This window comes from Hyperoodon ampullatus (genome assembly GCF_949752795.1).
Source record: "Hyperoodon ampullatus genome assembly, chromosome: 19".
NCBI classification, from domain to species: domain Eukaryota; kingdom Metazoa; phylum Chordata; class Mammalia; order Artiodactyla; family Ziphiidae; genus Hyperoodon; species Hyperoodon ampullatus.
Window position 1 is genome coordinate 52829413 of NC_136932.1, and position 24127 is coordinate 52853539.

Consider the following 24127-nt stretch of genomic DNA (forward strand, 5'->3'; position numbering starts at 1 on the left):
AACGTCTGATTTGTGTGGTGGGCGCGGGCAGCCGGCGGAGGCGCATTGCGCAGACGCAGCTGATCGGCTCCTTTCCCCCTGCAGCTTCTGCCCAGCTCTGGCGGACAAGTCTCGACATCGTGCGCCCCCCACCGGGACCGCTCCCTCCCCCTTCTCGGCGTAGTCGAAGATAAACAATAGTTGGCCGGCGAGCGCCGAGTGTGTATCCCGCCGCCGCATTCGGCGGGCTGCGTGGGACCGGCGGGATCTCGGCCAGCCTGCCATGGCGGGGCTGTACTCTCTGGGAGTGAGCGTCTTCTCAGACCAGGGCGGGAGGAAGTACATGGAGGACGTTACTCAGATCGTGGTGGAGCCCGAGCCCACGGCTGAAGAAGAGCCCGCGCCGCGGCGGTCTCTCTCTCAGCCGTTGCCTCCGCAGCGGTCACCGCTGGCTCTTCCTGGCGGCGAAATCTCGGGGAAAGGCCCGGCGGTGGCAGCCCGAGAGGCTCGCGACGCGCCGCCGGACGCCGGGGCCTCGCCGACTCCCAGCTGCTGCTGCCGCCGCCGTTCCTCAGTGGCCTTTTTCGCCGTGTGCGACGGGCACGGCGGGCGGGAGGCGGCACAGTTTGCCCGGGAGCACTTGTGGGGTTTCATCAAGAAGCAGAAGGGCTTCACCTCTTCCGAGCCGGCGAAGGTGTGCGCTGCCATCCGCAAAGGCTTCCTCGCTTGTCATCTCGCCATGTGGAAGAAACTGGGTAAGTTCCCCGGCTTGTTTGGCGCCCGCCTCTTTTTCAGGCAGTTTGGGGCCTTTTATAGCGCCAGTCCCGCGGTCCCCCAGCACGGAGAGCGCTCTCAGTGTCCATCGATGGGAGGGAAGACTTTTCTGGGTCTCAGCTTTCTTTCCAAGGTGGAGGTGCGGGCAAACAAAGTGGCTTTGGGAAGGCTAGGATTGTTGTCTCCCTTCAAACGCTCCTCGCTTTATTTCCACCCCACCCCCCACCCCTAAGGATCAATGGGGAGCAGTCCTCTCCCTTCGAGACTTCAGTTTGGTGGCCGCCAGCGGAAACGTGTTTGAAACCTGGCGCCAAATTTTGGCCAAAAGATGCACTGAAGACACGTTGCTATCTGGGACAGGCGATGGAAGCGGGAGGTGGCAAAAATTAGACGAGATCGGGTGCGTTCAGGGTGGTATGGCTGTAGACAAGACGGCGAAAATTAGAGTGTTTCCTTCCGATCTGTCATAATTTTGCTCTTGAAGGACTTGTCCGTGTCGGTTGCCTCCTACTGGTGGTGTCAGTCCTCCAGAATTGATCCTGGGTGGCTGGTAGTTGGAGTAAACTGTTGGGTAATTCAGAAGGACTAAAAAGTTATCATCTAAAGACTTAAAGTCTTGGAAGGAATTCGCTGTTGTGGTCATGAAATGTTTCTAAGATCTTTATGCTTGTACGGCTTATGAAAAACAAAAGCGCGGAATGCGTTCTTACCGCTTAAACTGGCCGGGTTAAGGCGAAATTCAGCTAGGGCTTTTTAAGAGTGCACTTCCCCCTCCACCCCACCCCACCCCGCCCTTTGGTAGTTGCCTTAGCTAATTGCTGTCAGATCGTTCTCCACAGTTCCTAGTTTAAAAGTACTTGAAAATTGTAGCTGCCCGTTAAAGTAGCAAGAGATAAGGAATTACTGATGTGCCAAAAGGAGAGACCTTCATTTCTAAAAATTTGGTGTAGTTGTGGTTTCATCTAAGCTTTAAGTGTTCTCTAAAGCAGACTATGTTCCTGTACCCAACATATGTTATCATACAGAGTTATAATTGCTTACCCATTGCTGTGAATGAATGGTCTGAATCTTTTTTTTAGAGAAAAGGTAATACTACTTCTGTCATTTAAAAAAGTCCTGTGGTTTGTGGTAGAATAGTGTTGCTTTGTTTTCAGCAGAGGGACAGAGACATAGAGAAGAGTGTAAAGGTTGGTCAAATACAGAACATTTTAAAAAGGTATTGTCATAGAGTTGTAGAGTAGCTTCTTTCAAAATCTGTTTTCTATTTGCCTGGCTTTCTGCCAGGAATTATTTGATTGACTCATAGAACAACCAGTCCACCGGTGGGAGGCGTTTTCCATCCAATCCCAGAGGTCCCTATTATGGATTTGTTTTGTTTTTGTGTAGGCAGAGCACAGCTGAAGGCACCAGCAATATATTCCAGAAATGTGTCATTTCATTGCTTGCAGGGCAAGTAGGAGTGGACAGCAAGACAAGATAGAGGAAGATCAGACACAGAGAACGATTTAGAGTCCTGTGTATTTTGCAGCACACTTGGGGCAACGTGAATTTACCATATGTTTTCACTAAAAGGATAAAGTATAAACCCTGTTACTTGAACGTATTTTTTAATATAAATTTATTTATTTTTATTTTTGGCTGCGTTGGGTCTTTGTTGCTGCACGCCGGCTTTCTCTAGTTGCGCTGAGCGGGGGCTACTCTTCGTCGTGGTGCGCAGGCTTCTCATAGCAGTGGCTTCTCTTGTTGCTGAGCACGAGCTCTAGGCGCGCGGGCTTCAGTAGTTGTGGCACGTGGGCTCAGCAGTTGTGGCTCGCGGGCTCTAGAGCGCAGGCTCGGTAGTTGTGGCTCATGGGCTTAGTTGCTCTGCGGCATGTGGGATCCTCCCAGACCAGGACTCGAACCCGTGTCTCCTGCGTTGGCAGGCGGATTCTTAACCACTGCTCCACCAGGGAAGCCCATTGAACATATTTTTAATAAAGCAGAAACCATGCTGTTAAATGTGAATGTATATGTTTTTTGACATATATGTACTTTTTGAACCAAGATTTATACACCAAATGTTAAAGTTTGCTTTGTTCCACAGTTAACCTCGTACTCCATCATCAAAACTTGAATTAAAAAAAAAAAAAGAGTATGCTGAGTATATGGAAGTCGTGACCTAGGAAACTCCCTGTGTCAAGTTTCCACTTTTGTAGTTCTCATTTGGTTATTGTAGTGGTTCTCAAACTTTTTGCTCTCAGAACCCTTTGTACTCAAAAATGATTTAGGGTCCTAAGCAGCTTTTGTTTATGTGGGCTACATCTATCATATTTACTGTTTGAGAAGTTAAAACTGAGAAATTTTAAAAATATTTATTAATCTATTAAAAATAAACTTATTGTATGTTGACATTTTTAAGTGAAAAATCAATTTTTCCCCCAAATAAGAGATATTGAAATAAGAAATATTCTCATCTCTGCCTCTGCATTCAGTCTGGTATGCTGTGTTTTCTGGTGAAGTATGTAAAGGTAAGGCAGTCTCACACACATATGTAGTAGGAAAAGGGAGGAATAGTTTGTCTTTTCAGATAGTTGTGGATATTCTATACCAAAGTGGTGGTTTCTTAAGACTAGTCAAAATAGAATCTGAAACCTCATCAATGAACTTTCCTATTTTTACATTAAGAGCCATTGGTCTCTCTTGCACTTTGAATCAATTTTTTACCCATGTGTGATTTTGTGACATGGTGCATTAGTCATTTGGAAAATAATGGTTCACTGAATTGTGCGGCTCTTCCAACTATTGATGCATTTCATTATACAATATTAAAGTACCCACATTTGCTAATATCACACATATTCTAAAATATGAGGTTTTGGGATTTCCCTGGCAGTCCAATGCAGGGGGTGTGAGTTTGATCCCTGGTGGGGGAACTAAGATCCCATATGCCACATGTTACTACGGCATAAATAAGTAAATAAATAGATAGATAGATAGATAGATAGATAGATGGATAAATAAGTAAGTAAGTAAGTAAGTAAGAGGTCTTAAGTAGCGGTTAGAAATTTATCACTGGCAACAAATACTGTCAGTTGTTTCTCTTGAAATGAAAAACTCACTTTGTTCATTTTGAAGAAAATGTACGCTAAATGGCCAAGTTGTCTTCTTCTTCTTTTTTCTTTTGGCTGCGCCATGTTGCTTGCAGGATCTCAGTTTCCCGACCAAGGGACACGGCAGTGAAAGGCCAGAATCCTAACCACTAGGCCATCAGGGAACTCCCTGCCCAAGTCTTATTAACCCATTTTATCAGTCTTTCAAGTAAAAATGATGGTCTGTGAAAATTGTGGCTACTTCATTTCATAACTCACACAATCACAAGTGCTTTTCCTCTATACAGCCCTAGTATGCAACAGGAGTCTATTATTCATGCTTCTCTTCTTGTCTTACAGAATGTTAAAAAGACATGTATTCATGGGTGGAAGTTTAATAAAATTAATTTTTATTGCATCATCAAGGACATTCTTTTTAAAATTTATTTATTTACTTATTTATTTTTGGCTGTGTTGGGTCTTTGTTTCTGTGCGAGGGCTTTCTCCAGTTGCGGCAAGCGGGGGCCACTCTTTATCGCGGTGTGCGGGCCTTTCACTATCGCAGCCTCTCCCGCCGCGGAGCACAGGCTCCGGACGCGCAGGCCCAGCGGCCATGGCTCACGGGCCCAGCCGCTCCGCGGCACGTGGGATCCTCCTGGACCGGGGCACGAACCCGCGTCCCCCACATCGGCAGGCGGACTCCCAACCGCTGCACCACCAGGGAAGCCCCTGTGCTCTTCTCTTTTAAGGACACTTGTCTTTGGACTTAGGGCCCACTCTAATCCAGGGTGATCTCTTCTTAAGATCTTTAACCTAATTACATCTGCAAAGATCCTTTTCCCAAATAAGGTCGCATTCACAGGTTGTGGGAGAGCATATCTTTTATTGAAGTTGGGGGGCACCACTCAACCCACTCCAAGGATATTTATGTTGTCTCAGATAATCTCCTTATGAACACTTATTAATTACAAAAGGAAAAGGATTATAGGGGGAAACCTGGTAGACAGCACCTTAATCGAGTGATCAAGAGTATCATCACTTTTGGGGCTTCCCTGGTGGCGCAGTGGTTGAGAGTCCGCCTGCCGATGCAGGGGACGCGGGTTCGTGCCCCGGTCTGGGAAGATCCCACATGCCGCGGAGCGGCTGGGCCCGTGAGCCATGGCCGCTGGGTCTGTGCGTCCGGAGCCTGTGCTCCGCAACGGGAGAGGCCACAACAGTGGGAGGCCCACATACCGCAAAAAAAAAAAAAAAAAAAAAAAAAAGAGTATCATCACTTTTAACGGGACAAATTGAAATTGTATACTGCCTGTAGAGAGAAGATCATATTTAATACTTCTGTGATATTCCTGCCAAAAATGTGTAATCTGATTACAAACATGAGGAAACATGAAACAAACCCAAACTGTGAGACATTATTGAAATGACTGGCCAAGTACTCCTAAAAAGCATCAAGGAAACACTGAGGAATTGTTCCAGATTGGAAGAGAATAAAGATAAATAAAGATACATGATAAGTAAATATAACAAGGGATCCTGAATTTATCCTTTTACTATAAAGCATATTGTTAGGATAGTTGATGTAATTTGCATGAGATATATGGATTAGATGGTTGTATGGTATCAATGTTAATTTCCTGATTTTGATGGTGTATTGTAGGAATTAGATACTATAATAGTATTTGGGAGCGATGGTATATTTTGTTGGCAGTTTGCTTTCTGTTGGTTCAAGAAAAAAGTTCTTTGGATTATTCCTGGGGAAAAAAAAAAAAGTAAACCTGAAGAAGCAGGTCTCAGATCAGAAATCTTGGATACCTCCAGGAATCTAGGTAGCAGTTTCATCAGAGCCCTGCTGCTGGATGCATACCAGGCTATATTTATTTGTTTCAGTACACAGAATAAATCAGAAACTTGCAGCAGCATTTGGAATCACCATTTGATTATAATTCCCTGTCATTTTCCAAGAGCTATCAGACTTTTGCAGTGGTCAAATTATAGAATGGAATATATCGGATCACCACTTCAGCTCATGTTTTAATGGTGACACCAATCTTTGTTATTCTTTGAGAAATGTAATAACACTTTTAATTTTCTATTTTGGAAGAGAGTATCACTGGTGGTCTTGCACTTGGCCTTTTCTACCCTAATAGGCTTTCGACCAATGAATGAAGAGCTATGTCGGGAAGCTATTAGTTGCTGAGGTTATTTGGGGACCAAACTAGCTGTGGCATAGGTTTGGGATTCCATTGGTTCTGAGGTGGACTGGATTGAAAGTCCGATTTAGTACCTGACCTCCCTGAGCCTTATGTCTTATCAGTGGACTGTGGCTGTGTTCTGTAGCTCCAGAATTATTATCTTAGGGCCATCGTTCAGTAGTTACTCAATGTTGTGGGTATTTCTTTTTCCTTGGTGTAGAGCTACATGTGAAAATGGCCACATATCACTTTGAAGAAGGTTAACAATTCTTTAACTAAACTTGGAAGATTTTCTTTTTGTTTTTTGTTTTGTTTCCTGATTTTTGTGAAAGACCATTCTGCAGATCCAATTTTTCTTCTGCGCTGTTGTCAGTGAGGTAACCGTACCAGATTTTCTTTGGGTAATTAACTGCTCCTGTCTGATCTCTGTCACCGCAGGGTTCTCCCATCCACAGAGATCAGGGAGCCCATTTTCATTGCAGCCTCTTCCCTTAGTATTTCTTGCCTAGAGAGAAGAGTCAGTAAAATGTGTTTAAAAGATTTTAGTGTACCATATATAAAATAGATAAACAATAAGGATTTACTGTATAGCACAGGGAATATATTCAATATCTTATAATAACCTATAATGGAAAAGAATTTTTAAAAAAGAACATATGGGGACTTCCCTGGTGGTCTAGTGGTTAAGGCTCCGTGCTTCCAGGCTTCCCTGGTGGTGCAGTGGTTAAGAATCTGCCTGCCAACGCAGGGGACACGGGTTTGAGACCTGGTCTGGGGAGATCCCACATGCCGTGGAGCAACTAAGCCGGTGCATCACAACTACTGAGCCTGCGCTCTAGAGCCCGCGAGCCACAACTCCTGAAGCCCACATGCTGTAACTACTGAAGCCTGCGCGCCTAGAGCCTGTGCTCTGCAACAAGAGAAGCCCTCGCAATGAGAAGCCCCAGCTCGCCGCCACTAAAGAAAGCCCACGCACAGCAACGAAGACCCAATACAGCCAATCAGTCAATCAATCAATCAATCAATCAATAAATCTATCTATCTATCTATCTATCTAGGGAAAAAAAAAGAATCTGCCTGCCAGTGCTGGAGACAGGTTCAAGCCCTGGTCCAGGAAGATCTCACATGCCACGGAGCAACTAAGCCCATGCGCCACAACTACTGAGCCTGCGCTCTAGAGCCTGCGAGCCACGACTACTGAAGCCCGTGCACCTAGAGCCTGTGCTCCATGACAAGAGAAGCCACCACAATGAGGAGGCTGTGCACCGCAACTTAGAGTAGCCCCCCTAGCCGCAACTAGAGAAAGCCCGCACGCAGCAACGAAGACCCAACGCAGCCCCCCGCCAAAAAGAAATAATAATAATAATAAATTAAGGAAAAAAAAGGACTCCACGCTTCCACTGCAGGGGGCACCGGTTCAATCCCGGATGGGGGAACTAAGATGCCACATGCCGTGTGGCGTGGCCAAAAAAATATATATATATATATATATAAAAAACCAAATCACTTTTTTTATAACAATAATTTTTTGCCAATTTATTTTATTTATTTATTTTTGGCTGCACTGGGTCTTCATTGCTGCACACAGGATTTTTCTAGTTGTGGCGAGAGGGGGCTACTCTTTGTTGTGGTGTGCAGGCTTCTCATTGCAGTGGCTTATCTTGTTGCAGAGCACGGGATCTAGGTGTGCAGGCTTCAGTAGTTGTGGTTCGCGGGCTCTAGAGTGCAGTCTCAGTAGTTGTGGCGCACAGGCTTAGTTGCTCCGAGGCATGTGGGATCTTCCCGGACCAGGGCATGAACCTGTGTCCTGTGCATTGGCAGGCAGATCCTTAACCACTGCGCCACCAGGGAAGTCCCCTAGTCTTTGTTTTAATGACTTATGCACATTTCCTAAAGGATACTTATATCAGAGTTCATATACTATCTGATACTGTCTTTTTAATATGCTTCTAGTTTTAAGTCATTTTTTTAAATTAAAAGATTAAAATGTAGAGTAGAAAACAAGAAAGGCTAACTAAGGAAGACAAATTAAAGAGGTAGGTTCCTTAATATATAAATTTATTGCAGTTTCAATCAGAACCTCCACAGGGTTTGTTTTTTAATTTTACAAGTTGCTTCTGAAGTTCATATGGAAAAATACTGAAGAGAATATTGAAAAAGAAGAATAATTGGCGGATACTTTAAACTCCCTATTATTAAAAAGCACCATAAATAGATTAGTAGGATGAGTCCAGAAATAGATCTGAGGCAAAATGTAACATATGATAAAAGGTGACATTTAAATGAATAGGGAAAGCATGGATTATTCAGTATTTTTAGATCATTGTGGAATATCTTTCATAATATGTTAGTGCTTTTGACAAAAAATGTGATTTAAATATTAACATTGCTTTGAATATCCTTTTTATTTTTAGCTCTTTTTCTCCTTTTTCATCTCGTTTTATGTGCTTTTTGCAAACAGCTAAATTACTTGTATGCTGTAGGTAAATTTTATTTTCTGAATGTGGTTAAGAACCCTTGTTTCTGGGAGTTCACCTCATTCGCATTTATTATGATAATAGATTTTTTTTCAGGTTCTTAGCTGCAGAAAACAATGTTTCCTAGTTTTTTTTTTTTTTAAAAAAAGAAAATGTTTTAGCAAGAGCTACAGTTAACCCATAAAATAATTGAAAGGGCTAAAGGAACATACACCATACTCTACGCTGGGCTTCTGGAAATGACGTCTGTAACCAGACTGCAAAACTGCATGGGCTAGGGAGCTGTCTGCTGTGATCTATGTTTGCAAAATTGATGCCTTCTTCCTGCTGCTTGTTTTTCTTTTAACTTAAAAAAGGTGTGAAATATAACATAGCATGCATATATAAAAGGCCATAAAACATAAATGTACGCTTTAATAAATAATCATAAAATGAATACCATCCAGTTACAAAAGAGAACATTGCCTGTACACCAGAAGCCTCTGTATGCCCTTTCTGATCTCATATTTCTGTCCTCCCCCAAGAGGCAACCACAATCTTGACTTTTGTGATTATAGGTCTGTAGTGATTTACTTATTTTTCTTAATAGTTTTACCTCTTGTCTGTAAACATGATAGTTTTTTTTTTCCAAAGAAAATCACGCTGAATGTATTCTTTTATCTCATCCTTCTTGTGAGATTCTCACCCATTATATGTAGTATAGTCTGTTGTTATGCTGAAGGACATTTGAGCTGTTGCCCGTTTTTAGCCCATATGAACAGTGCTGCTATGAACATTCATATGTATTGTGTGTCATGAATTTATGATGTATACCAGTGGGTAGTGAGTAGTCAAGAGTATACATATCTTTACCATATAATGCCTAGATGTTTTCTAAAGTGGTTGTACCAGTTTATACTCCTACCAGTAGTTGATGATAGAACATGTTACTCCACATTCTTAACTTACTCTTGTCAAACTTTAATTTATGCAGCAATCTGATAATTATGTTGTGGTATCTCATTATGGCTTTTATTTATTTATTTATTGAGTTATTTATTTATTTATGGCTGCGTTGGGTCTTCATTGCTGAGCACGGGCTTTTCTCTGGTTGCGGCGAGCAGGGGCTACTCTTCATTGTGGTGCGCAGGCTTCTCATTGCGGTGGCTTCCCTTGTTGCAGAGCACGGGCTCTAGGCGCACGGGCTTCAGTAGTTGTGGCTCGCGGGCTTCAGTAGTTGTGGCTCACGGGCTTTAGAGCGCAGGCTCAGTATTTGTGGCACACGGGTTTAGTTGCTCCGCAGCATGTGGGATCTTCCCGGACTAGGGCTAGAATCCGTGTCCCCTGCATTGGCAGGTGGATTCTTAACCACTGTGCGACCAGGGAAGTCCTCATTATGGCTTTTAATTTGTACTTCCGTGATGATTAAAGAAGCCAAGCACCTCGGCATGCTTTTTGGCTCTTTGGATTTCCTCATTTGTAAAAGCCTGTTCAGGTCCTTTATCCATTTTTCTATTGAGTAGTCTTCTTGATTTGATTTGTTGTAGCATTTTATATATTCTGGATACCATTCCTTTGGTGTGCATATATTACAAATATATCTTCTTCCATTCTGTGAGTTGTCTTTTCACTCTAGTAATCATATATTTTGATGAACAGAAATTCTTAATTTTGATGGTAGTACAACTTCACAGTCATATTCTTATATGGCTAGTCCATTCTTTGTCTTTAGGAAATCCTTCCCCACCTTGAGATCATAAATGTACTTTCTTGTGCATTATCTAAGCATTTTAGCTTTGCTTTTCACGTTAGGTCTTTAATGTACCTGGAATTGATTTTGTGTGTGCGTGTGTGTGTGTGTGTTTGGCATCAGGGACCCAAAGTTGTTTGTTTTTTTTTTTTTATCCCAGTTCCATTTATTGAATGTCCTTTCTCCACTGTTCATATATCAAGTGTCTGAATATGCATGGATCTGTCTCTGTGCTCACTGTTGTATTTGTTCACTGGCTTACAACTTTTCCATACAGGTCTTACTAGAGATTTGTTAGCATTGTTGGCAGATATATCACACCTTTTGCTGTTATTGTGAATGGGATCTTTTTTTTTAAGTTACATTTTGTAATTTTTTGTTGCTGTTTTACAAAAATAGAATTCATATTTTATATAACTATTTATATCCAGTCGCCTTATTGAACTTTATCAATGCCAGTAATCTATCCACAAATGTTTTCTTTAGGGCCTTTTTTTTTTTTGGCGACTCCACTTGGTGCCTCTCAGTCTGGTTGCTTTTCTTAAATACATAATGGTGATAACAACAAAAACTAATGTTTACTGAGCACTAAGTATGTGTCTGGTGCTGTTGCTGATAGTTTTACATGTGTATATGCCTGTGTGTGTGAATTTCTAGCTTCATCAATACTGGTATCTGTTCCAGTTTCCCTTAGCATTTGTGAAGGCCATTATTTTGTATACTGCAAGCAACCCTCTGTTGTGAGCGACAGGTCACTCTGGAGGGTGGGTTCCATCTGTGGGATGGGATGGGATGGGGAGATGCACTGTAGTGTTCAAGAGATGGCTTTTCAGCATATATAATATTGGAAAAGAAAAGAACTAGTTAGCCCAAATATATTAGAGAAGGCTTGTGGCTCTAAAAGTTGTGTGGCACCCGTGCATTTGAGGAGGGGGCTTATTTCTTCTACCATATCCCCCTTGAGACCCTGTTGTCCCTATCAGCCGATGCACCACTTTTCTTAAAAGACAGGTATTATAGTTACTGGCATCTTAGGAACTTAAATGTTTCACCTTTTACCGTGCAGGGAGTTTAGGCACTGACCTAGCTCCTGCAGTTTTAAATGAATCTGCCAAGCTTCTACCACCCATTCCTGACTTCAGCCTTTGCCACTGCCTCTGAGTTTGAACTTTTCTGGAACTCTGTTAATGGGGAATACTGATGTACTGCCTCCTTTACTGACTGTGCTTTTTCCTTATATTGGATTACAAATTTTGCATTCTGATTTTTCCCTCAATATAATTCCATTTGTTTAAAATTCCAGGAATTCCTCAGATTTTCTTATGACCCTTCTCTGTGTTTCATGACTGCTCTGGACTTTTTCTAATATTTATATTCTGTCCTTTCAGTAGGATTTTGGTGGGGAGAATATGTCAGTGTTTGGACTTAGTTTGCTGTCTTGAACTGTAACTTGTCGTTTAATATTACAGAATATTTCAGAATTTTAAATGATAGTGAATATAATCAGTCAGTATAGGTTTTGGAATTAGGTATATGGGATCTTTGCCACTTAAAATACTTGAGTTATTTTGAGCAAATTTCTTAACCATTCAAAGTTTTGGTTTCCTCATCTGCAAAATGAAAATAATGTAACTAATCTTACCTATCACTTAGGTTTATTAGTATTATATGAGATAATACAATACATGTAAAGCTCTTAGCACAGAAAGTGGTATCCACTAAGTGCTCAATAAACGTTATATTTATTAGGTTATGAATATTCAACAGTTGTTTCAAAAACAAATCCAGTAGCTTTTTCTGAAAATCTTCTTGAAGTGAAATCAATAAACAGATGATAAGCTGCTAGCAGTATGGTATCAAAACTTTTAACATATCCTTGCCACTAAATGTAATTAAGACTAAGACTTATGTGGAATTAGTAAATCTATGCTGTAACATTTTTCTCCTAGGATCGGCTTGATGGTCATAATATAATTGTACTATTTATAAAATTAATTTATTAATATGTGAATGAAGGGATTAATACAAGTCCTTCTTTAATAGCTTTCAAAATATTTTTCTTAAATATTTTCCTATGCTAATTCAAATTTTAACATTCTAATTCAGCATATGTTGGCATTTTTATTCTGCCACAGGATTCATGTATACACCTGAAAGAGTAAAATGTTTTATTTTTTATTACAGGAGAATGGCCAAAGACTATGACAGGTCTTCCCAGCACGTCAGGGACAACTGCCAGTGTGGTCATCATACGGGGCCTGAAGATGTATGTAGCTCATGTGGGTGACTCAGGGGTGGTTCTTGGAATTCAGGATGACCCAAAGGATGATTTTGTCAGAGCTGTGGAGGTGACACAGGACCATAAGCCAGAACTTCCCAAGGAAAGAGAACGAATTGAAGGACTTGGTGGGAGGTAATTATTGTCCTATTTTGTCTTTCTTCTCTTGGTTCTATTTAGTCCTTTTCTGCTTTATTTACCAGATTGACCTACTTCTCCCTTTTAATGAAGTTACAGATTTTCAGTTTGCCTGATGAAGTACTTATGTATGTTCATATTTATCTTATTATTTTGAATTGACTGTTTTATTTCTGATAATGGCTCCAAAGGGAAATATTTTAATAATATTATTAAATAATAATAATAATATAAATAATAATTTTGTTACTCAAGTAACAAAACATACAAGGATTTATTTAAAACCTTTTACATAAATACTGATCAGCATGCCCTTCAGAATCTGGACAGAGCAGCCCTTATAGTTCCAGAGTAGAACAATTTGATATTTATTTCTTTAGGCTGCGCTGGGTCTTAGGTGGTCTTTGTTGCGGCATGCATGCAGGATCTAGTTCCCCGATCAGGGATCGAACCCGGGCCCCTTGCACTGGGAGCTTCGAGTCCTACCCACTGGACCACCAGGGAAGTCCCCCAGAGTAGAACAATTTGAATCTGTCTTTGGGAATAGAGTTTTGTTAGAATTAGCCTTCAGTTTTTCCCTTTGATTTCTAAGTCATATATGCTGCAAACCCCTGTTTCAACTTACTGTCTCAATGTGTATCGAGATAGTTTGTAAACTATGAACTGAATTTGACTTCAGCATAATATTTTTATGCTACAAACTAAAATGTAAGATTATTCTAAAAATCAGAGGAATGAGTAACATAAGAAAATTTTAAATTTATTCCAGTACTAATGTTTAAAAATCAAGGATTAAGGCAAGTTAAACAGAATCTGGTGTTTTCTAAATAATCATTCTAACTCAAGTCTTACCATGATATTATTACTTGCCTCCTCTTTCTTGCTTTTTTTGTTTTTTAAGAAGCCCCAGGTTTTTGCTGTTGTTTTTTTTTTTTTTTCTTTTCGGCTGCATCGGGTCTTAGTTGCAGCATGCAGGATCTTTCATTACGGCATACAGGCTTCTCTCTAGTTATGGAGCGGGCTCCAGAGCGGTGGGTGGGCTCTTTAGTTTGTGGCACGTGGTCTCTCTCGTTGAGATGCGTGAGCTCAGTAGTTGTGGCGTGCAGGCTTAGTTGCCCCGCAGCGTGTGGGATCTTATTTCCCTGACCAGGGATTGAACCTGTGTCCCCTGCATTGGAAGGCGGATTCTTTACCACTGGATCACCAGGGAAGTCCCTCCTCTTTCTTGCTTTTTTTTTTTTTTTTTTTTTTTCGGTACGCGGGCCTCTCACTGTTGTGGCGTCTCCCGTTGCGGAGCACAGGCTCAGCGGCCATGGCTCACGGGCCCAGCCGCTCCACGGCATGTGGGATCTTCCCAGACCGGGGCATGAACCTGTGTCCCCTGCATCGGCAGGCGGACTCTCAACCACTGCGCCACCAGGGAAGCCCTCTTTCTTGCTTTTATTAAATCAAAATGGTCTTTTTCCGAGAAATAATAAACTGAAGGAAAGAATTAACATCCTTAAGCTACCAGGAGTTCAAAAGATAAGTAAGAAAAACACTAAAAAATTCTGCTGCCTTCAGATAGATGGATAATGGAGAGGAAGTTTGAACAAAAACAGATTCTCAAAAGAATAGTATAAACATTCGAAAAAATGTTTAACATTATTGAAGTGAAATTATATTTTTTGCTGTTGGGTTAGCAATATTTTTGTTGTAATGGGTATCCTGTTGATAGGATTATATATTGGTATGACCTATACAAAATATAACACATACCACTAACTTTAAATGTATATAGACTCAGTAATTTCAGGAATCTACTCTAAAGAAGAAATATGAAATGTGGACCAAAATATCTGAATGGAGCCATCGATTGCAGCTGTGTTTATTGACTGTTAATTTAGCTGAAAATAACTTGAAGCCCCAACAGCTGGAAAATGGTTAAGTCCATTTAATATATATTCATAACATTGGATATGATATGAACATTAATGTTTATATGCAAATTTAAAAAAATCATGGTGTTATGAAAAATTTCAAACATAAAAGTAAAGGTAGGGAAATTCCCTGGCAGTCCAGTGGTTAGGACTCTGCACTTTCACTGCTGAGGGACCGGGTTCAATCCCTGGTTGGGGAACTAAGATCCTGCAAGCTGCATGGCTCAGTCAAAAAAAAAAGTAAGGGTGGAATAGTGTAATGAACTCCCATACATATGGGGAATTTTTCTTTACTATACGATTTTTTTCCCTGTTTCACTGAGAAATAATTGATATATATCACTGTATAAATTTAAGATGTGCTACATGATGGTTTGGTTTACTTATATTGTGAAATGATTACCACAATAGGTTCAGCTAACATCCATCTTCTCATATAGATACAATAAATAGAAAAGAGAGAATAAAGGAAAAAAAATTTTCTCCTTGTGATGAGAACACTTAGGATTGTCTTAAAAACTTTCCTGTGTATAATATAGCAGTATTAACTATAGTCATCATGTTGTACATTACATCCATAGAACTTATTTATCTTATAACTGGAAATTTGTACCTTTTGACCACATTCCTCCAATTCCCCCTTTCCCCTACCAGGAATTTTTAATAATATAGGAGAATGCTTATTGGTCACAATAAGCAGGATATAAAATTACATTGCTAACTCTTTGTCTCCATGGAGAATGTACAAATTTATACTTATATAATCAGGATATGTGGATGACCCTGACAACAGTTGATCATATCCAGTTGTAGGTTAAAAAAAGGCATCTTGGTGATGTTTTCATTTGCATTTGTCTTGAGAAAGGTTGAATATCTTTTTATTTAAGAGCCATTTATACTTCCTTTTCTGTGTTTTTTTGTTTATATTTGTTCATTTTGGGGGAGAGTAGTTAGCCTTTTTTGTATTAATGTGTAGGAGCCACTTAGAGAAATTAGACTAATATAAGTGATAAGTTTCAGATGTTGTTTTCACAGTTTGTGTTTTGATTCTGCTCCTGGAATATTTTTCCATGTGGCAATTTATTTTAATGTAGTTAAATTGATCAGTCTCTACCATTATGACTTCTGGGTTTTGTGCCATACATACAGTTCCTTCACTCTGAGGTTATTAAAAAGTCTTCTATATTTTCTTCTTGTACAGCAGTTATGAATACTTTGGTCTTAGGAACCCTTTACACTCTTAAAAATTGAGGCCCTCAAAGAGCTTTTTGTTGATATGGGTTATATGCATTGATTCTACCATATTAGGAATTAAAATGGAGACATTTTCAAATATTTGTTAATTTATTGAAAAATAACAATGTTAGGCTCATTATGTGTTAATATAAAGAAAAATTTTTATGAAAAAACAGCTGTTTCCCAAAAATAAACATTTGAGAGGATTGGCATTGTTTTACATTTTTTTAAAAGTCTTTTTATTGTCTGGCTTAATAGGTGACTGCTAGATTCTTGTATTTGCTTCTACATTCAATCTGTTGTGATAAGGTATTTTGGTTGTAGTATCTGAAGTAAAGTCTGGTTTTACACAGATTTATAGGTGGAAAAGGGAGACTGTTTTAAAAGATTTTCCATGATTTGGGGGTATTCTTCTTTGATACTATTCTAAAATTCATGAAGAGGGGGTTTCTTAAAGGTTAATAATAGTGTGGTATCTGAAATCATATCAATGACTTTTTTCATACTCTCACTGAGAGCCATAGGTGTATCAGTTAAGAGCCATTGGTTAAATAATATCTTTATCCATGCATGGTTTTTTAATTACTAGATTTTTGTTTTTTAAAGCAGTTTTAGATTCATAGCAAAATTGAGCAGAAAGTATAGAGAATTCCTGTATCCTCCCTGCTGCCTCCTACACGCATAGTCTCTTCCACTATCAGCATCCTTCCCCAGTGGTACATTTGTTACAATTGACGACCCTACATTGACACATCATTATCACTCAAAGTCCATAGTTTATGTTAGGGTTGCTTTTGGTGTTGTGCATTCTAGGGTTTGACAAATGTGTAATGACATGTATTTACCATTATAGTTTCACACAGAATAGTTTCACTGCCCTAAAAATCTTCTGTGCTCTGCCTATTTATCCCTTCCTCCCTTCTTACTCCTGGCAACCACTGGTCTTTTTATTGTCTCCATAGTTTTGCCTTTTCCAGAGTGTCATATAGTTGGAATCATATAGTATATAGCCCCCGTGCATGATTTTGAAACCTAGGTATCGGTCATTTATAAAGTATTGGTTAGCTGAGTTATGCAGATCATCCAAATATTGACACATTTCATTATACAATATAGCAAATCCTGTAGCTGCTCAAAAAGTCCACTGTATACACATGGTCGTAGTATTATTATGAAAATAATTTTGAGGGCTTCCCTGGTGGTGCAGTGGTTAAGAATCCTCCTGCCAATGCAGGGGACACGGGTTCGAGCCCTGGTCCGGGAAGATCCCACATGCCGCGGAGCTACTAAGCCCGTGTGCCACAACTACTGAGCCTGCACTCTAGAGCCTGTGTGCCACAACTACTGAAGCCCTCGTGCCTAGAGCCCGGGCTCTGCAGCAAGAGAAGCCACTGCAGTGAGAAATCCGCACACCGGAACGAACAGTAGCCCCCGCTCGAGCACAGCAACAAAGACCCAGCACAGCCAAAAATAAATAAAAAAAATTTAAAAAAAGAAAAAGAAAATAATTTTGATCTTGCAGACCCCCTGAAATGGTCTGGGGGACTCCCAGCATCCCTGAACCATATTTTGAGAACCACTTTTCTAGTACTTGTGTGGTTTCATCATTTACATTTTAAGCAGTCCCTTTTTAAAATTTTTCTTTAATTAATTAATTAAATTTTGGGGGGGTCCGTGTTGGGTCTTTGTTGCTGGGCGTGGGCTTTCTCTACTTGCAGCAATCGAGGGCCACTCTTCGTTGTGGTGCACGGGCTTTTCATTGCAATGGCTTCTCGTTGTGGAGCATGGGCTCTAGGCACGCAGGCTTCAGTAGTTGTGGCACGTGGGCTCATTAGTTGTGGCACGTGGGCTCTAGAGCACAGGCTCAGTAGTTGTGGTGCACGGGCTTAGTTGCTCCACGGCATGTGGGATCTTCCCAGACCAGGGATCGAACCCATGTCCCCTGCATTGGTAAGTGGATTCTTAACCACTGTGCCACCAGGGAAGTCCCATCATTTACATTTTAGTCTTATAGCTCTGGAATTTTAAAATTAAAGCTGAGTAGTAGGGATATGAGTTAATATTTTTTTCTCATTGGCCATTGGTAGCCACTTGAACAACCATTCCTTACTGATTAGAAGGCTTACCAGGCATAAAACCTTTCTTCAGTGGGAAGATGACCTTGAGTTTATCCTCTTCTAGCACTCTTTCTCTGGTTAAGATAAATATGGAATGTCAGCTCTGTTATAAGGCAAAATTGCTTATTGTAGAATGACCCTTGAATGGAACTGCATCTGGATAGGAAAGATTTTGAATGGACCAGAAATTTCTCTTGGGAAGCAGAGACCTTAGCTGCCCTGTGTACATGCAGTTTGACTTGTGCAGAGATGAGGAAGTCATGGGCTGTTAAGATACTGATTCTTATGGCATACGAAGCTCACTTGTGGTGCCTAGAAATTGGCTCCTGGATTTCTGTAAGGATCACTGCTGAAGACAGCACGACTGAAGCTGCAGTGCTGGCATACTGTGTTTCCTGTCCTGTGTGCTACAAAGTTAAATGAGCCTGGTTTCATGCTATAGTTTATTTGATCCTATGAGTGTGAAGGTCAGTATGTATCTGAGACCAATACTGGTAGTTATACAAAATGAGCTTTGCAATTATATATATTTGGGTCTTCTTCTGGGCTTTCTTTTTTTAATACTGTATATTCGTGTACCAGTACCATACTTATTTTATTTATTTTTATTTTAATAAATTTATTTATTTATTTATTTTTGGCTGCGTTGGGTCTTCATTGCTGCTCGAACCCGTGTCCACTGCATTGGCAGGCGGATTCTTAACCACTCACCACCAGGGAAGCCCATATTATTTTAAATTGAGGCTTTATTTTAATTTTTAATATTGGTAGGCCTGATTCCTCTCATTAGTCTTTAAAAAATATTTTTCTTGACTGTTTTTTATTTTTCACTATGAATATTAAAATTATTTTTATTTTAATAACTTATTTTAGAGTTTATTGTTTTGTTCTGTTACTTAAAATAGCATCTGGATAGTTGGACAGATGCTGTTTGACATTTGAAAGCAGGTGTCTTTTTGCACAAATAGAACTGTTTTATTTATTTATTTTTTTAAATAAATAAATATTTATTTATTTATTTGTTGTTGGCTGTGTTGGGTCTTCGTTGCTGTGTGCGGGCTTTCTCTAGTTGCGGCGAGCGGGGGCTACGCTTTGTTGCCGAGCGCAGACTTCTCATTGCGGTGGTTTCTCTTGTTTGGAGCACGGGCTCTGGGCACGCAGGCTTCAGTAGTTGTGGCACGTGGGCTCAGTAGTTGTGGCTTGCGGGCTCTAGAGCACAGGCTCAGTAGCTGTGGCACACGGGCTTAGTTGCTCCATGGCATGTGGGATCTTCCCGGACCAGGGCTTGAACCCACGTTCCCTGCATTGGCAGGCGGATTCTTAACCACTGTGCCACCAGGGAAGTCCGTGAACTGTTTCATTGTAAGTTATTTCCTCCTTTCCCTCCGTCCTCACCCTCGGCAACTGGCCAGTGCTCTGTTTTTCCAGCCTTCTGTTGCTGCTCAGTCAGCCCTTTGCATATCAGGCTGATCCTTTGTGTATGCCATTAGTCATGCAGGACAACAGCAGGAAGGGCAATAAAAGCAGCATCTTTTGCAACATTTCTTTGGTTTTTTGATACTGGATTTAAAACTTTGTTTTAGCCAGTGCCCTTATTTTGTCGTTTGTTTCTCAGAAACACAGAGACCATAATAACTTTGAATATTAAGTATCTAGAGAGCTCCTAGGAGAGTTATGTTGGAAGCAATTTGCGTAGGTACTGTCATTACTTAAGTATTAAGCCTTGCTTTTTAGGGGGCTGGTTTAGGAAAGAACAATAGGGCAGAAGGTGTCAGGAAGGCAGAATGTTGGTGTCTCTTCTCCTGGAACTCTTACGTTTCACAGATTCTCGTGAACTGTAGATTTAATCTTTACTCTCCTGTTTGCTTTTTGAGGATCAGCATTGAAGAAAGCATAAAATAACAAAGTGATGGCCTTCGATACTCTTACTATGACCAAGAACAATGTTGCTTTCAGTATTACAAATTAAACTAACTCTCACAAGGGACAGTAAATGAGCACCTCTTGGATTTCTCTTCCAGGTTAACGTTGACAAAGTTTTCTGCTCATTCTGTACTTGCTTCATCCCCCCCTGTTCTGTCCAGTATAGTAGCCACTAACCACGTATGACTGTTTGAATTTAAATATAAATTAATTAAATTAAAAATTCAGTTCCCCATTTGCACTAGTCACATTGACAGTGCACAGCGGGCGGCCATGGCCAGTGCCTGCTGTATCAGACTGCCCGGTGGACATTTCCATCACTGCAGGCAGTTTCATGAGACAGAGCTGTTCAGATCTCCTGGCCTGCCCTTGTCTCATGAGCTTGTTTTCTACTTAAGAAAGATGATTGAGGCTGTTCTCCTTCTCTCATATTCATGTTTTTCTGGGCTCAGAGGATGATTTTTTTTCTCATTTATGAAGGTTTATGCCCTTATTTTGGTTCTCTTAGAACTTGTATTCCATTTGTTATCTCTTCTCCCTAGTATCTTCATTCCTTTGAAGTTAGAGCAGAAATAGAAAAGCCATAGATGGAGGTTAACTTGGAGGCTGCTGCTGAGGTCTACAGCACTTCATACTGACATTGCTGTGGAGATGGTCACCATTATCTGTCCTGTCTTCAGCTTTCCATATCTTGAAGCCAGTCTAGTTTCAGTGTTCATGAAGTTTAGGGGGACAGTCATACTACTCACAGTCAACATAGTAAGCTATTAAGAGACTCATGTAGACATCAGGATGTCATAGTACTTATTAATAATGAGAACAGTAACTGACAAGAAGACCACATATTATTGTCAGCTGGCCTGCCGTAGATGAAATGAAATTTCAGATTATAATCAGAGGGTTTCACTGTGCACATGGGACCTTAGTGTGAAGACTTTTAATTCAGTTATCTTAATGTCATCTATCTTTGAGAGTTCAGAATCAACTTGGGTCTTATGCATGTATCTGTCAGGTGAACCTAATATCAGGCAGGCTAATATTGTTTCTTGGGAATGCTCTTTGCCACTCTTCCCCTCAACTTTTTAAAGCCTTCCAGGGGAACATTTTTCTTCTATTTATTTATTTTTTAAAGTTCCAGGCAGATTATGATTAAATTGATTTAAGGGCCAGTTTCCCATTTCAGTCATTTAGGCATAGGTTGAGAGACCATCTCTGTTGAGTTTTATTACTTTTTTGCTCCAATATTTGACCATATCTCAATGTTTTAGGCACCCTGGAGTGTACTAACTTCTTGTGTATTAATTACAGATTTCTGTTCCTCCAACACCAAATTTCTAGGCGGGTTTTCTTGTTGTGTAACTCCCAAATCTATATTTCTACAGCTGATCTGTTTCCAAAGTCTAGTCTCACTTCTAAATACAGAAATATCTAAATACATAGATACTCTGTTGAGGCATTTCTTATTAATTCCTCAGATCAAAAATATTAAAATTGAAGTTCTATTTTCAGTACCCCTAAATCCTTCAAAAAGTATACAACCTTTTCAATTTCTTTTATCATTATGTAATCCCTCTTCAATTTTAACCACTTCTTCCTCCCCTCAGTTTTTTTAGTTATCAAATTTTCTTGCTTTTTTAGAGTCATGTACCACAACGTTCATTGCAGCACTATTTACAATAGCCAGGACATGGAAGCAACCTAAGTGTCCATCAACAGATGAATGGACAAAGAAGATGTGGCACATTATACAATGGAATATTACTGAGCCATAGAAAGAAACGAAATTGAGTTATTTGTAGTGAGGTGGATGGACCTAGAGTCTGTCGTACAGAGTGAAGTAAGTCAGAAAGAGAAAAACAAATACCGTATGCTAACACATATATATGGAATCTACAAAAAAAAAAAAAGGTTCTGAAGAACCTAGGGGCAGGACAGGAATAAAGACGCAGACATAGGACTTCCCTGATGGCTCAGTGGTTAAGAATCTGCCTGCCAATGCAGGGGACACGGGTTCGATCCCTGGTCTGGGAAGATCCCACATGCCGTGGTGCAGCTAAGCCCATGTGCCACAACTACAGAGGCTCTGCTCTAGAGCCCGTGAGCCACAACTACTGAGCCCACGTGCCACAACTACTGAAGCCCGCGTGCCTAGAGCCCATGCTCGGCAACAAGAGAAGCCACCGCAATGAGAAGCCTGCTCACCACAACAAAGGGTAGCCCCCGCTCACTGCAACTAGAGAAAGCCCGTGCACAGCAACAAAAACCCAACACAGCCAAAAATAAATAAATACATAAAATAAATTTATTTATTTTAAAAAAAGAGAAAAGACGCAGACGTAGCGAATGGACTTGAGGACACGGGGAGGGGGAAGGGTAAGCTGGGACGAAGTGAGAGAGTAGCATGGACATATATATACTACCAAATGTAAAATAGATAGCTAGTGGGAAGCAGCTGCATCGCACAGGGTGATCAGCTTGGTGCTTTGTGACCACCTAGAGGGGTGGGATAGGGAGGGTGGGAGGGAGACGCAAGAGGGAGAGGAAATGGGGGTATATGTATACATATAGCTGATTCACTTTGTTATACAGCAGAAACTAACACGCCATTGTAAAGCAATTATACTCCAATAAAGATGTTAAAAAAAATCCAAAAGAAACACAAAATGAATATCGTGGCAGAAATGACTAAGACCACTGAATCCCACTGAAATGGATTTGAAAAGGGAAAAATGTATTATGTCCTATTGCAGTAGTCTATTTCTGTGTATTTCCATTTGTGTGTGTGTGTGTGTGTGTGTGTGTGTGCCTGTCATTAGATCTTAAAAAAAATTATCTTGCTTTTTTATATACATGATATCTACTCATTTCTATTCCCATTGCTTCCATTCCATTCTGTCTAGCCTACCTCAATAATCTCTAAATTCTCATCTTAATCTACCCTATTTTGTCTTTGCCTTCTGAACAGGAACTTTGGTTTATGCATCTTTGTATCTGAAACAGATAAGTCATTATTTTGCAATAATCTGATTTTATTAGCTATTTAACACGTTAAACTACTTTAGTTGTTATATTTTAATCATTTAGAATATTTATGTGAACTCTATTTTTTAGCGTGATGAACAAGTCTGGGGTGAATCGTGTAGTTTGGAAACGACCTCGGCTCACTCACAATGGACCTGTGAGAAGGAGCACAGTCATTGACCAGATTCCATTTCTGGCAGTAGCAAGAGCACTTGGTAAGTAGGACTTATATTTGGTGAAATCATCTTGGATTTTCTATAATATTCGGTGGTAAAATAAAAGAGAAGACTGAGAATTAAACCCTCATTTGGCACGTAATGAAGGTATAAATATGATATAGTAAATGATTGAAAACCTAATTGAGGGGAAGGTTAAAGTATGGATTTCAGTGCCAATTGCTCTTTGATCCTGAGTTATGTTCAGTGTTTTTCTAGTTCCCATTTATTTCTAGGGAAGTAAATGTATGCCTAGGCTTGATGTTAGCCTTGAAACTATTTCTAGGGCTTCCCTGGTGGCGCAGTGGTTGAGAGTCCGCCTGCCGATGCAGGGGACCCGGGTTCATGCCGCGGAGTGGCTAGGCCCGTGAGCTATGGCCGCTGAGCCTGCGCGTCCGGAGCCTGTGCTCTGCAACAGGAGAGGCCACAACAGTGAGAGGCCCGCGTACCACAAAAAAAAAACAACAAACAAACAAAAAAAACTATTTCTAAATGTCCTTCCCTACTTCAGCCCTTCATATTTCTCTTAAGAGCCTTCAAAGCTCTGTTTTTTTCATTAGCTAGCAAAGTAAATCGTACATGACAAAATAAACATACTTATTTTCTGTTCCACCTGGTTTTGAAAGGAAGGCTAGAGGATTATAGCTATAGAAATATCTTACCTTGGATGTACTAATTAAATTTTCCTCTAAAGAAAATTTCTTTTGGAAAACACCACTTTTTCCCATCTCTCCTTCTTCCTCTAACAGATACTTGAGAACTGACTTGGTGCCAGGCACTGCCTTAGGCTTTGGAGAGATAATACAGATATAGTCTGCCCTCAGGGAGCAAGACTAAGTAGTTGGGGAGATAGGCAATAAAGAAGGAAACTTGCCCTGAAAGTAATATAATATTGCAAGTAAATTATACTTCAGTTTTTTAAAAAGTAAGCTTGTAAATGAAATAATTACAGGTTAGGAAATATGAAAGTCCTGTGATAAAGATAATTTAGAAGGGAAAAACTATTTTAGATAGTGTGATGGAAATGCTCCTTTTAGGAAGTGTTATTTTAGCTGAGATTT

At 40.3% G+C, this 24127-nt stretch overlaps 1 protein-coding gene across 1 annotated transcript in view; it reads left to right on the forward strand.

Annotated features, from left to right (window-relative positions):
* Window positions 1-262: 262 nt before the first annotated feature.
* Window positions 263-24127, forward strand: part of PPM1D (protein phosphatase, Mg2+/Mn2+ dependent 1D) — a gene marked incomplete at both ends in the record, with an annotated part of 48490 nt that continues 24625 nt past the window's right edge. Inside the window, 3 exons of the mRNA XM_079724787.1 lie at window positions 263-734; window positions 12404-12632; window positions 22942-23066. Coding sequence (XP_079580913.1) covers window positions 263-734; window positions 12404-12632; window positions 22942-23066 — 826 coding nt within the window. The remainder of the gene's footprint in view (window positions 735-12403; window positions 12633-22941; window positions 23067-24127) is intronic.